The sequence below is a fragment of the Eleutherodactylus coqui genome, chromosome 5, assembly GCF_035609145.1.
Source record: "Eleutherodactylus coqui strain aEleCoq1 chromosome 5, aEleCoq1.hap1, whole genome shotgun sequence".
Taxonomy (NCBI): Eukaryota; Metazoa; Chordata; class Amphibia; order Anura; family Eleutherodactylidae; genus Eleutherodactylus; species Eleutherodactylus coqui.
In genome coordinates, this window is record NC_089841.1 from 32,683,090 (window position 1) to 32,698,001 (window position 14,912).

The 14,912-nt window shown below is 47.6% G+C and overlaps 1 protein-coding gene across 3 annotated transcripts in view; it reads right to left on the bottom strand.

Annotated features, from left to right (window-relative positions):
• LOC136629139 (oocyte zinc finger protein XlCOF6-like) overlaps positions 1-14,912 on the bottom strand; it is a 913,937-nt gene that overhangs the window by 14,262 nt on the left and 884,763 nt on the right. Inside the window, exons 1-6 of one of the 3 annotated variants that reach the window (XM_066605287.1) lie at positions 10,080-10,147; positions 9,989-10,046; positions 2,233-2,364; positions 1,926-2,105; positions 1,720-1,843; positions 1,573-1,637 (exon numbers count right to left, since the gene is read on the bottom strand). The exons of the other annotated variants lie outside the window; for them this stretch is intronic. Of the exons in view, the coding sequence (XP_066461384.1) occupies positions 1,573-1,637; positions 1,720-1,843; positions 1,926-2,105; positions 2,233-2,310 (447 nt within the window). The 5' untranslated portion in view covers positions 2,311-2,364; positions 9,989-10,046; positions 10,080-10,147. Of the gene's footprint in view, positions 1-1,572; positions 1,638-1,719; positions 1,844-1,925; positions 2,106-2,232; positions 2,365-9,988; positions 10,047-10,079; positions 10,148-14,912 lie in introns of those variants that run through there. 3 annotated transcript variants of the gene reach the window in all.

The following is a 14,912-nucleotide window of genomic DNA, read 5'->3' on the forward strand; positions in this document are numbered from 1 at the left end:
TGCGTCACAAAAAGTACTAAGAGAAAAATATTGATGCGAGACCGACGCTCATCCCTGATGGATTGGGGAATTGCTGTAAACCCCCCCCCCGCGGTTTTCAAAAGATAAACAGCAACTTGTATTTAGATAGTCCAACGCGTTTTGCTCAAGGTGAGCTCCTCAGGGACTAAAATGGACCTCTAATGGATGTATGTACAGAAGTGCAATAAGGGTTCGCTATCTGACACCGGGCAGTATCACTAGTGTAGCATCCTTTCCAAAAAGATAACCCATTCCCACTGTTGGCATTATAGAGAGGTTAGCAGTAACCAGAGGAAGCAGATTGTCCTATACTGTGCATCATCCAGTGAGTAGTTCTCCCTCAAAAGAGTTCAATCCTCTTTGTCTTGTTATAAATCCCTTCTACATATAGTCTTAATACATTGTGCTAATTCTACTTATACTCTGATCTTTCTGATACTCTAATTTGAACCCAGAGCAGCTTGCCAGTTATAAATATAATATAATCTTATTTCTTCCCCTTCCCTCTTTCTAGATAAGAAATATTAGCTCTTCTAAGTCTATAGTCCTAGCAGAAATGAGAATAGCACAATGACAAAAAAATCAACTCAAGGAAATAAAATGATGAGCATGTAAAGCAACAGCCCAGATGGTAGGCTGCTGGTGCATGTATATTCGGCATGGCTGGACACGCTGGAGGCTGTCTCAGTGGAGATCAGCTTCTACCAGACACATCCGCTGTTTGTCCGTGGGTGAAATAAGGGAGCAGATAGATATAAATTCAACCTGTTGGCTCCTTATTCCCACCAGCACAAAACTGGGAGAAGATCCAGACAACATGTAATGTCTCTGGTCAGCTGTAAAATCCTGCCATCCCCCTCAGCCTCATCATACAAGTAGAAGACATCTGATATCAATAAGCCTACAGGCTTTTTCTTGCACCCCACTTTGACCCCTTAGCTTGACGTTTGTGGGCGATTTTGGTGTCATTAGCTTTTTGACATCTTCACCACCGCCATAAAATCCTAAAATTTCAGTATAGTACATTGTGTGACTTGTGAGGCCAGCTCAAAGTTCCTTTGTTAAGTGTAGTGGCAGCAAGTCTAGGAACTATGAAGTGTTCCTAAGCAAGCATGAGCGGGTGGTGCTGAAGGGAAGCGGGCAGGGCTGAGAGAGCGAGCAGTGCTGAAGGCGAGCAGGTGGTGCTGAAGGAGAGCGGGCTGTACTGTATTCTCTCTTTGTAGTAGGTCCAATCTATGGAGTATACCAAAGATACAAGATATTACTGCAGGATACACCAAATATACTAGGGGCTCCACAGTAAGATATACTATCCAAAGTGGTGTAATATACAGACATGTAATATACAGTATTTGACATTCCCATGTCCCCCAAGCCATGGATGGCAAACAGTTCAAGCCAAATCCTCGGTTCAACACTTTTAAAAACATTTACAACAATTTCCCCAAGCTTTTTATGTTTGCGTAGTGAATATCGGGTCATTCTAGTATAATAAGACTTAAGACAAGAGCTTCACAGCCGTCTACAGATCAGAGGGACATCTCCATCTACCTGGTGGTCCTGTGGAAGAAGAGGACGGGGACATCTCTCTAGTGGGCTTCTCTTACTGGATGGAACTGGAGGAAACACAGACAGACACTGAAGTCATTCTTTACATACAGATAATAAAGTCCCCGTGTATTTAGTCCTGTCTATTACCTGGTGATGGGAGCGGCTGGTGGGTCTCCATCATGGCCTCCTTGTACAGATCCTTGTGTCCTTCTAAATACTCCCACTCCTCCATGGAGAAATAGACAGCGACATCCTGACACCTTATAGGAACCTGGCAACACAATATACAGTCATTACCCAGAAGCCTCCAGTGCTGTTACTGTATAATGTCCCAGTATTCCCCGCAGTGTCACCTCTCCAGTCAGCAGCTCAATCAGCTTGTTGGCGAGTTCTAGAATCTTCTGTACATTGATGTCCTCGTGTATCAGGGGGTGAGGTGAGGGCCCCGTGATTGGGCTCAGGGGTCTTCCCCATTCATCACACACAGGGGCCCGACAGCCATCACTAGAGGTCTTCTTCACTACTGTGTAATCCTGTATATGGGGAGGCATTAATAAATATCACTGTAGATATTTCCAGAGTCCATCACCTCTCCAGTGACATCATCTGTTATTACCATAGATAAGAATGATGTAATGTGACATCATCAGAATCCCTCACCTCTCCAGTAAGATGGAAGATTATCTCTAGGGTGAGATCCAATATACTCTCCGCCATCTTGCTTCTGTCCTTCTCCATCCTTGATGGCTCAATCAGGATAATTTTTTATACAGAAAATCACAACAGAGCTTCCTGTATTTTAGAGACGAAAGAAGATCAAAAAATTTAAAATCCAAAGAAAATCAAATATAAAATAACTTTTACTTGAAAAAATAAGGAGAAACAATTGAGGAGATATTAATACAGACAGCCCATCCCCCGTGTAATCACCTCTGTATTTCACCTTCACAACCAGGTCCGGATTATCATTAGAACAATTAGAGCACTGGTTTATGTCCCCATGATCTCGGCTCTTCAGCCCCCAACTGCCTGCTCTCTGGTGGACTGAGGAAGGCCCCAACACTGGTTCTCACCAGTTTGCCAGAATCGGTGAGAAGCTGTTAAGCCCTTTTCTATTTGTTGGTAAACACCCCCCCCCACCACCACCACCACCAAAATCTACACACTCATCTGTTTCATTCCCCAAGCCACCCCAGACCGCTCCCTCCTACTTCTTGGTATGTCTACATGCTGATACACACGACCGGCGCTGGACACTCTTGGATCTCAGACTCTTAGACCAGGAATTGGCCAGAGCAGTCATGTGACAGCATGTACCCGCACTACCCGAAAGGAAGAAGCACAGTCCTGAATGGATTGGGGCCAAAGCAGGCAAGTGTGCCGCTTTTTTCTATCACTGAAACCAGGGTCATAAAGGGGCTTTATTGTTTACAGCAGTAGAGAAGCCAGCATTATTAACCCCTTAGTGACCACCGGATCGTGTTTTTACGTCCTGCCGTTGCAGGACGTGTATGGAGGCAGATAGCGCTGCTATCTCCTTCAATACATCGCAGGTGTCAGCTGTTTTTTACAGCTGACACCTGCGGGCAACAGCCCCATTCGGTAGTCCGGCCCAATCGGGACTGTTAACCCTTTTAATGCCGCTGTTAAATCTGACAGTGGCATTTAAATCCCCCTAACTTGGTTAAATCGGGGAAGCCGTGCAGGTGTCATGGCAGCTGGGGTCCTTCTGCAAGACCCGAGGGCCGTCAAGGCAAAATGCCTATCAAGCCATCCTCGAGGAGTGGCTTGATAGGCTGCCTGTCAGAATGCAGTAAGATGTAATGCTATGGCATTACATCATTCTTCATAAGCGATCTAAGCATCGCTAGTTGTTGTCCTCCAGGAGGACTAAAAGAAAAAGTATAAATAAGAACAATAAAGTTTTATTAATTATGTTAAAAAAAGTAATAAAAGTAAAAAAAAAACCTTTTGCCATATTTACAATAAAATAATCTAAATAATAAAACAAAAATACATATTTGGTAACACTGTGTCTGTAAAAGTCCGTTCTATCAAAGTAATGCATTATTTACTGTGCACAGTGAATGTTGTCCGACAGAAATGCACTTTTTTGGTCACCCTGTTGCTAAGAAAAAAAAAAAAAAATCGAATAAAAAGTGATCCAAAAAGTCCTATGTATTCCACAATGGTACCATCGGAAACGACAGGAAGTACCACACAAAATCAGCCCTCACACAACTGTATCAGCAAAAAAATAAAAAACGTATTTAGCGCAGAAGATGGAGACAGAAAATAATTTTAAAAAATTAATTATATTTACAAAAATATATAAGTAGTACAGCAAAAAAAAAAAACTATACAAGTTTAGTATTGTAGTGACTGACTCAAAGAATAGAGTTATCGGGTCATTTTTGTTGCCGTTTGTCCGCCGTAGAAACAAGACGCACTGAAAGATGGCGAAATGTCAGGGTTTTTTTCCCATTTCTTTCCACTTAGCATTTTTTTAAAAGTTTTTCAGTACATTATATGGTACTTTAAATAGGACCCTTGAAAAATACAACTTGTCCCGCAAAAAACAAGCCCTCATACAGCGACGGCGATGGATAAATAAAGGAGTTAAAATTTTTTAAATGGGGGGAGGAAAAAATGAAAATGGAAAAAACAAAAAAGTGTGGTCACTAAGGGGTTAATTATGGGGCCAATACAGGCAGAATTACCTACGGGAGCAGAAAGGACGGTATTACTAAATATGAAGACAGAACAGGGCATTACTACTTTTGTGGGCAATAAAGGCAGCATTATTATTTGTGGGGGCGGAAAAGGGGGCATTATTGCTGATGGGCCATAATCGCATTGTTAGGGGCATAAATCAGGACACCATTAGTGTGTAGAGGACAATGAAAAACAGCACTGACTGTATAGCTCCAGATTACTGCCTATAGATTATGTAGTGGTATGGAAAATGCAGGGAGGGTGCTAGAAAAGCAAGGCACTAAAGATGTCTGTTTCAAATTCAGAAGAAACAAGTTTTGGCTGGAAGAAATCATCGTGGCAGTCTGGGCCCGAATAGAGGAGAAAAGGATAAAAGAATTACACTATTTAGAGATGACACCAACTGCAATCAATGGAGAAACAGCACTGCAATCACTATCACTGTGTAGAGCTTGTATGCATTGTTTAGAGCTATCCTAATACTGTGAGGGGGTCACTGAGGGGCACTAATACTATGAGGGAGTCACTGAGGGGCACTAATACTATGAGGGAGTCACTGAGGGGCACTAATACTATGAGGGGGTCACTGAGGGGCAATAATACTATGAGGGGGTCACTGAGGGGCACTAATACTGTGAGGGGGTCACTGAGGGGCACTAATACTATGAGGGGGTCACTGAGGGGCACTAATACTATGAGGGGGTCACTGAGGGGCACTAATACTATGAGGGAGTCACTGAGGGGCACTAATACTGTGAGGGGGTCACTGAGGGGCACTAATACTGTGAGGGGGTCACTGAGGGGCACTAATACTATGAGGGAGTCACTGAGGGGCACTAATACTATGAGGGGATCACTGAGGAGCACTAATACTATGAGTGGATACAAAAAGAGTGGCCTAAAAAATTTGCTTTGATGCGCTTTGCATGTTATAAAGGTTTTTCCTCCTTTCCTTTTGCACATGTTGGAAGTTATGGTCCGGCTGCAGCTTTTTTTCTGCCAAGAGGTAAAAGAAGAAGGCATGGCAAAATAATGGTCATGATGGGGAATCATAACTGAGCTGCCCCATAGTGTCGGCAGCCATGATCTCACTCCGCTCGCAGGGTTTCCGTTTAACAGAACCTTTCCCAAGAAATCCATTTCAATTTGCTTGAGAAATGTTGGGCTATGAGGAGATATTGGGGTGTAGATGTTGGGTTCTCTCTTTTTGTATGCACTGGACCATGGCAGCTGGCACAAGGTCAGTGGGCCCATAGAAGTCTATAGACGTGCCGAGCATGCGCAGTAAGAGCGCATCTCAGGGAAGACATTTACTGCGCACGCTCAGCTTCATATTATATTATATGGGCTCCTCTGATGATAATGGAACCCACAGACATTTATGGAAGGTGCCGAGCGTCTTTGGAGCAACTCATGATATCTGTTTGGTTCTCTTTTTGCAGGCAGTTACAAAGTATTTTGCTTATTGATGCATTTATTTCTAATCACTATATACATGAATCTAAGATAAATAAGCCTAACTGCTTTTTCTTGCACCGCACTTTGACCCCTTTGCTGTAACTTTGGTGGATGATGTTGGTGTCATTAGATGACACACAGGCTCACCGCTGCCGTAAAATCATCAAATGTGAGTTTAATACATTCAGGGACTGTGAGGCGGGTTGAAAGTTACAATGTTAATTCTATGAGGGGAGTGAGCTGCTGTGCTTCAGGCATGCGCTGGAATGAGTGAAGCATTGCTAAACTGCACCACACACTGCCCAACCACCAGGGTGCCCATACAATGCCTGCAGGAATGCCCCGCCACTCACCCGCTTGACTACTGCAGCTGTAACTCTTCACAGACAACAGAGAGCAGAGCACTGGGGGGGGGGGGGGGCAGGCGCAGCTGCTGCAGGGCTCCATGACTCGCTACTCCACGACCCTGCATGCCGGTCCGATGGACACTTCCTAGCTAGTGGCCTGGATCTCTATTGTCTGCAGGGGAGCTCCTCGGTCTCTCTCTTAGGCCATCTTTTATTCTCCTGTGGAGAGTGATAGAGATAGCAACACAGAGAAACAGACAGATGGCGATAGAGAGACAGCAAGAGAGATAGAGTGAGAGAGACAGAGAGAGATAGCAATAGAGGGACAGAGACACAGAGAGAGAGCAAGCAATAGAGGGATAGAGAAAACGACAAAGAGACAGACAGAAAAAGAGCAATAGAGAGACAGAGAGAGAAACAGACAGATGGCGATAGAGAGACAGCAAGAGAGATAGAGTGAAAGAGAGTGAGAGAGATAGAGAGAGATAGCAATAGAGGGACAGAGACACGGAGCCAGAACGCCGCTCGTGCCCGGACCGAACAGAAGGCAGAAGACCCTTCTGCGCAAGCGCGTCTAATCGGGCGATTAGACGCTGAAATTAGACGGAGCCATGGAGACGGGGACGCCAGCGCAGGGAAGGTGAGTGTATAACTTCTGTATGGCACATATTTAATGCACGATGTATATTACAAAGTGCATTAATATGGCCATACAGAAGTGTATAACCCCACTTGCTGCCTCGGGACAACCCCTTTAATGCTACAAAAGGGGCTACTTGCCCACTAATAAAGCAGAAATGAGGAAGCTTTCATACGCTGGACCTCCGTGTCGGTGTGATTTCTTCTCTGTGTGCACAACCTCTTAGCATTAATCAGGAAGGGTGCAAACGTTCCCATTGATTATTCCGTGGACCCCAAAAGGTTATCCACGACAGCTGACTCTCTGCTCATGCAGGTGGGGACTCAGTTCCCCGCTTTCAGGGACTGGAGGAACAATACATCTCTGATGAGATTACCAAAATATAAGAAGAGGGTGCGTGATGTGCTGGAGGAATACTTCAACCTCAACGACTCTTCCGAGATGTGTCAATTCACACTATGGAATGCACATAAACCTGTAATCAGGGGTATTATAATCCAACAGAGCTCTATATGTAAACAGGAGAAAAACAAACTTTTGAAAGACACCATGCTACAACTGACAAACGTAGAAAAAAACATGCAAAACACCCGCAACCTCCCTGCGCCACGAACACCCCGCAACCTCCCTGCGCGACGAACACCCCGCAACCTCCCTGCGTGACGAACACCCCGCAACCTCCCTGCGCGACGAACTCCCCGCAACCTCCCTGCGCGACGAACTCCCCGCAACCTCCCTGCGCAACGAACTCCCCGCAACCTCCCTGCGCAACGTACTCCCCGCAACCTCCCTGCGCAACGTACTCCCCGCAACCTCCCTGCGCAACGTACTCCCCGCAACCTCCCTGCGCAACGAACACCCCGCAACCTCCCTGCGCAACGAACACCCCGCAACCTCCCTACGCAACGAACACCCCGCAACCTCCCTACGCAACGAACACCCCACAACCTCCCTACGCAACGAACACCCCGCAACCTCCCTACACAACGAACACCCTACAACCTCCCTACACAACGAACACCCTACAACCTCCCTACACAACGAACACCCAACAACCTCCCTACACAACGAACACCCAACAACCTCCCTACACAATGAACACCCAACAACCTCCCTACACAACGAACACCCAACAACCTCCCTACACAATGAACACGCTACAACCTCCCTACACAACGAACACCCTACAGGCTCCCTACACAATGAACACCCAACAACCTCCCTACACAATGAACACCCTACAACCTCCCTACACAATGAACACCCTACAACCTCCCTACACAATGAACACCCTACAACCTCCCTACACAATGAACACGCTACAACCTCCCTACACAATGAACACCCAACAACCTCCCTACACAATGAACACCCTACAACCTCCCTACACAATGAACACCCTACAACCTCCCTACATAATGAACACCCTACAACCTCCCTACACAATGAACACCCAACAACCTCCCTACACAATGAACACCCTACAACCTCCCTACACAATGAACACGCTACAACCTCCCTACACAATGAACACCCAACAACCTCCCTACACAATGAACACCCAACAACCTCCCTACACAATGAACACCCTACAACCTCCCTACACAATGAACACCCTACAACCTCCCTACATAATGAACACCCTACAACCTCCCTACACAATGAACACCCTACAACCTCCCTACATAATGAACTGAAAACAAGATTAAATTTGAAAAATAGTCACTCACGTACATAAACATGAAAAAAATGTGAAATCTCTGAGGGCCACATACTACATAGCCAACAATAAGTTTACTTGTTTTATGGCCAATAGAGTTAAACAAAAAAAGAATAAAATCAAAAGTTCTGTCTGATAGATCCCACATCCGGATACAAAGCAAACAACCCTTAGAAATAGACGAAATCCTCAGGAAATTCTACGCTACACTATATAACCTCAAAAAGGACCGGTCCCTTTCACATCCCGATAAAGAGGGTATAGATGGGTTCCTCTCATCAGTGCGGCTCCCAACACTAAAAGAACAGCTGGATAAGGTAAACTCCCCCATTGTATCCCAGGAAATTGTAAAAGTTATAAATAATTCCAAAAGACATAAAGCCCCGGGGCCAGACAGTAATTATTAGGACTAGAGATGAGCGAGTATACTCGCTAAGGCACATTACTGGAGCGGGAGCGGCGGGGAGATCTCTCTCTCTCTCTCTCCCTCTCTTCCCCCCACTCCCCGCTGCAACTCACCTGTCACCCGCGCCGGCCCCCGAGTCTCTAGAGACGAGCGGTGAGATACTCGGCTAAGGCACTACTCGCTCGAGTAATGTGCCTGAGGCTGGATTCACACGAACATATATCGGCTCGGTTTTCACGCCGAGCCGATATACGTTGTCTCTCTCTGCAGAGGGAGGAGGATGGAAGAGCCAGGAGCAGGAACTGAGCTCCCACTCCCTTTCTGCCTCCTCTCCGCCCCTCTGCACTAATTAGTATAAATTAGTCGCGTCATTGAGGGCCCTTTTACACGGACGACTGTTGGAGCTTCACGTAGGAGCATCGCTCAGTGAGGGGTGGCGGAGCGCTGGGGGTCATCCCACCCACCTCCATTCCCAGTGAACAGGCGTCGCTCATCGCGCACGCGGGACGGACGGCGGCTGATATTTCTGTCCGTAGAACCTGAATGATGAATTAATCGTCCGCCGTTCTGTCGCTGCCGCCATTTACATGGAACAGATCCCCACGATCCATCGACCGCCTGAATGATAATCGCGCGGTGTAAGAGGGCTCTAAGGGGTTAAAGTTCTGCACCAAATATATTTATGGGGACAAAAACATCTAAACCTACAAGTAAGAGAAGTGACGTTCCTCTAATATCACCGCAGCGCCCGGCGGATTTACACGGCGGATTATGTGCGCTCAACGAGGACAGAACTGACACGGAAACGGAAGCCGTTATTTATGGCGCGGCGTTTATACGGCGATTTATCTCTTGTAGCGACGCTGCGACAACAACTGCTGCGCGTTCTGTACTTCTGCAGGTCGGCAAGACTCTCCTCCGTTATTTCCGATGTGTCAGTAAAGCATCGCGCTGTAATCGTATGCCGGCAGGGGGTCACATGACTGCGGTAATTAATCTTTACTGTCTGATATTCGCCCGTACCGCCATGTAACGCATTCACCTCACAAAAACTGTCACAATCACGTAAAAAGAAGGCAGGTTTAAGAAAAGGACCCTGGTCGGGGCTCTGGGGTGGATATTATACTCACCCGGGTAAATACAACCAAAAGGATACCAGTCCTGAAGGGTTAATCCTCCCCCACTGACCTGAAGGGGTTAATCTTTCCCTCCCCCACTGACCTGACATGAGGGGACACACAGACCTCCACCTGCAGAGTCGGACAGCAGCCATGTGCTTCCAGGACCTGTGATGTTGTCACTGTCATGTGATCACCTGTGTGGGAGGATTAAGGGTCACATGACCAGGGGGTGATCTGCTGTGCTGGGTGAGCTGAAGGGATGTGTGGGGTCAGGATGGATGTAGCAGAGCCGTGTGTGCGTGTGATGTGTGGGTAAGGTGACCACTAGAGATGAGTGAGCACCAAAATGCTCGGGTGCTCGTTACTTGGGATGAAATTATCGCGATGCTCGAGGGTTCGTTTCAAGTAACGAACCCCATTGAAGTCAATGGGCGACCAGAACATTTTTGTATTTCGCCGATGCTCGCTAAGGTTTCCATGTGTGAAAATCTGGGCAATTCAAGAAAGTGATGGGAACGACACAGCAACGGATAGGGCAGGCGAGGGGCTACATGTTGGGCTGCATCTCAAGTTCACAGGTCCCACTATTAAGCCACAATACCGGCAAGAGTGGGCCCCCCCCCTCCCAACAACTTTTACTTCTGAAAAGCCCTCATTAGCATGGCATACCTTTGCTAAGCACCACACTACCTCCAACAAAGCACAATCACTGCCTGCATGACACTCCACTGCCACTTCTCCTGGGTTACATGCTGACCAACCCCCCCCCCCCTGCACGACCCAGTGTCCACAGCGCACACCAAACTGTCCCTGCCCAGCCTTCAGCTGCCCTCATGCCACGCCACCCTCATGTCTATTTATAAGTGTGTCTGCCAGAGGAAAAGCAGGCACACACTGCAGAGGGTTGGCACGGCTAGGCAGCGACCCTCTTTAAAAGGGGCGGGGCGATAGCCCACAATGCTGTACAGAAGCAATGAGAAATCCAATCCTGTGCCACCTCCATCTGGAGCTGCACACGTGGGCATAGCAATGGGGAACCCATGTGCCACACACTATTCATTCTGTCAAGGTGTCTGCATGCCCCAGTCAGACCGCGGTTTTTTATAAATAGTCACAGGCAGGTACAACTCCGCAATGGGAATTCCGTGTGCACCCACAGCATGGGTGGCTCCCTGGAACCCACCGGCTGTACATAAATGTATCCCATTGCAGTGCCCATCACAGCTGAGGTAACGTCCGATTAAATGCAGGTGGGCTTCGGCCCACACTGCATGCCCCAACCTGACCGGGGTTTTTAATACATAGACACAGGCAGGTACAAATCCCTAATGTGAAGTCCCTGTGGACCCACAGCATGGGTGGCTCCCTGGAACCCATCGGCGGTACATAAATGTATCCCATTGCAGTGCCCTGCTCAGCAGAGCTAACGTCACATACAATACAGGTGTGCTTCGGCCCACAGTGCATGCCCCAGTCAGACTGGTAATATGTACCTTAACAGTAACCGCGTTGGTGGTAATGTGGTGGCGACTGCGGACCTAGTAGCGCGGTTTTATTTAGTTGGTTTAGGAATGTAGCCAGGATTAAGTGGGCCGTGGCGGGGGGGGGGCTCTCTTGTTGTGTCGGTAAAGGTGAAATTCTTGGACTGCCACCAGACGGAACAATGCAAAGGTATTTGCCAAGAATGTTTTTATTGTTGGAGGAGGAGGGGGATGTTTTTGAGGCACTACGTGTCCTCTCCACGTGTCCGTGGTTATATGCACCTTAACAGTAACCGCGTTGGTGGGAAATGGCCTCGCCACCATCATGTCTTTGAGAAGCCTCCATTTCCACACCCCAATGACATAGCATTAGCAGCGGTATAGGCAGAGCCCAGAATTAGTAACATTTCAGCGGTACCATTAGGGTCAGGCCCCAGTAACATATCACTAGCAGCATTATAGGGGGAGCACAGTATTAGTTCCATTTCAGTAATAGTAGCACTGAAGGCAGGCCCCAGTAACAATTCCGAAGCAGCAGTATAGGGGGAGCACAGTCTTAGTTCCATTTCAGTAATAGTAGCACTGAAGACAGGCCCCAGTAACTATTTCGAAGCAGCAGTATAGGGGGAGCACAGTATTAGTTCCATTTCAGTAGTAGTAGCACTGAAGACAGGCCCCAGTAACTATTCCGAAGCAGCAGTATAGGGGGAGCACAGTATTAGTTCCATTTCAGTAGTAGTAGCAGTCAAGACAGGCCCCAGTAACAATTCCGAAGCAGCAGTATAGGGGGAGCAGCACAGTATTAGTTCCATTTCAGTAGTATAGCAGTCAAGACAGGCCCCAGTAACAATTCCGAAGCAGCAGTATAGGGGGAGCACAGTATTAGTTCCATTTCAGTAGTTGCAGTATAGACAAGGCCCCAGTTACATTTATGTAGCAAAAGTGTAGGCCCACCCCACACACCTTGCTGTAGCATGAGAGCAGGCGAAGCCCATAAAAATTACTAGGATTACACTGTAGGCGAGGGCCCAAAAAAATTGGTGTACCAACATTACTAATGTACCTCAGAAAAATTGCCCATGCCCTGTGAGGGTATATATATATATTGCCATATGTGTTTTTTATGCTTTTATACCTATATGCAAGTTTTATTCAATTCCAAATGAAAAAAACTTATATGTCGCCTTACATCAGATATGCCAAGGCTTTAGAAGGCTGAGAGAGATGTTCTTTAAATTCAGAGAAAACCACCGAACCAGACATGAAGGACGCATGTACTTGGCTGTTTTCCTAGAAGCCCATATCAAGATGTTCAAATGTACATAATTTTCACTGTCTTAGGCCCGAAATCCGGACTTCTTAGAATGGAGTGGGTGATTCTTTGTACTGGAGTTAATTGAATACGTGATTTTCTGTACGTAAGCCAGAGGCGCCAGTATCAAGATAATGACTGTTATATGATTTTCACTGTCTCAGTCCGCAAATCCGGACTTCCCATATATGGTTATGAGCCCATCACCCCCTGGGGGATGGGACAAAGTGTATAAGATCTCATGTAATCTGTAAAAAAAGTACGGCGTCGACGTGGGCACAGCCGCAGCCATGTCCCGTGTGAGAAACTAAACCAGACCTCTGTGTGGTGTCTATTCTTACGGCCGGCAATGGGGCAAGTGGGGTGGGCCCGATTGGTGTTGCACTTAGAATTTTAACCCTCATAAAAATTGCCCATGCCCAACCAAGAGGGGAGGTGAAACCCATTAATCGCTTTGGTTAATGTGGCTTAATTTGTAACTAGGCCTGGAGGCAGCCCAGTTAAAATAAAAATTGGTTCAGGTGCAAGTTTCAACGCTTTAATGAGAATTGAAACGTATAAACATTGTTTACAAAAGTAATATGACTGAGCCTTGTGGGCCTAAGAAAAATTGCCCGTTCGGCGTGATTACGTCAGGTTTCAGGAGGAGGAGCAGGAGGAGGAGGATGAATATAATAAACAGATTGATGAAGCTAAAAGGTCCCCGGTTTTGATGGTGATAGAGAACGATGCTTCCATCCGCGGGTGCAGCCTACGTATTGTTTAAGTACCGCTGCTGTCCGCTGGTGGAGAAGAGAAGTCTGGGGAAATCCAGGCTTTGTTCATCTTTATGAGTGTAAGCCTGTCGGCACTGTCGGTTCACAGGTGGGTACGCTTATCCGTGATGATTCCCCCAGCCGCACTAAACACCCTCTCTGACAAGACGCTAGCCGCAGGACAAGCAAGCACCTCCAGGGCATACAGCGCAAGTTCAGGCCACGTGTCAAGCTTCGACACCCAGTAGTTTTAGGGAGCAGAGGCGTCACGGAGGATGGTCGTGCGATCGGCTACGTACTCCCTCACCATCCTTTTACAGTGCTCCTGCCGACTCAGCCTTGACTGGGGAGCGGTGACACAGTCTTGCTGGGGAGCTATAAAGCTGGCAAAGGCCTTGGAGAGTGTTCCCCTGCCTGTGCTGTACATGCTGCCTGATCTCCGCGCCTCCCCTGCTACCTGGTCCTCGGAACTGCGCCTTCTGCCACAAGCGCTGTCGGATGGGAATTTTACCATCAGTTTGTCCGCCAGGGTCCTGTGGTATAGCATCACTCTCGAACCCCTTTCCTCTTCGGGTATGAGAGTGGAAAGTTTCTCCTTATACCGTGGGTCGAGCAGTGTGTACACCCAGTAATCCGTAGTGGCCAGAATGCGTGTAACGCGAGGGTCACGAGAAAGGCATCCTAACATGAAGTCAGCCATGTGTGCCAGGGTACCTGTACGCAACACATGGCTGTCCTCACTAGGAAGATCACTTTCAGGATCCTCCTCCTCCTCCTCAGGCCATACACGCTGAAAGGATGACAGGCAAGCAGCATAGGTACCCTCAGCAGTGGGCCAAGCTGTCTCTTCCCCCTCCTCCTCATCCTACTCATGCTCCTCCTCCTCCTCCTCAACGTGCTGAGATATACACAGGAGGGTGCTCTGACTATCCAGCGACATACTGTCTTCTCCCGCCTCTGTTTCCGAGCGCAAAGCGTCTGCCTTTATGCTTTGCAGGGAACTTCTCAAGAGGCATAGCAGAGGAATGGTGACGCTAATGATTGCAGCATCGCCACTCACCATCTGGGTAGACACCTCAAAGTTTCCAAGGACCTGGCAGATGTCTGCCAACCAGGCCCACTCTTCTGTAAAGAATTGAGGAGGCTGACTCCCACTGCGCCGCCCATGTTGGAGTTGGTATTCCACTATAGCCCTACGCTGCTCATAGAGCCTGGCCAACATGTGGAGCGTAGAGTTCCACCGTGTGGGCACGTCGCACAGCAGTCGGTGCACTGGCAGATGAAACCAATGTTGCAGGGTGGCAGCATCCGTGTGGGACTTGTGCAAATGTGTGCAGAGCCGGCGCACCTTTCCGAGCAGGTCTGACAAGCATGGGTAGCTTTTC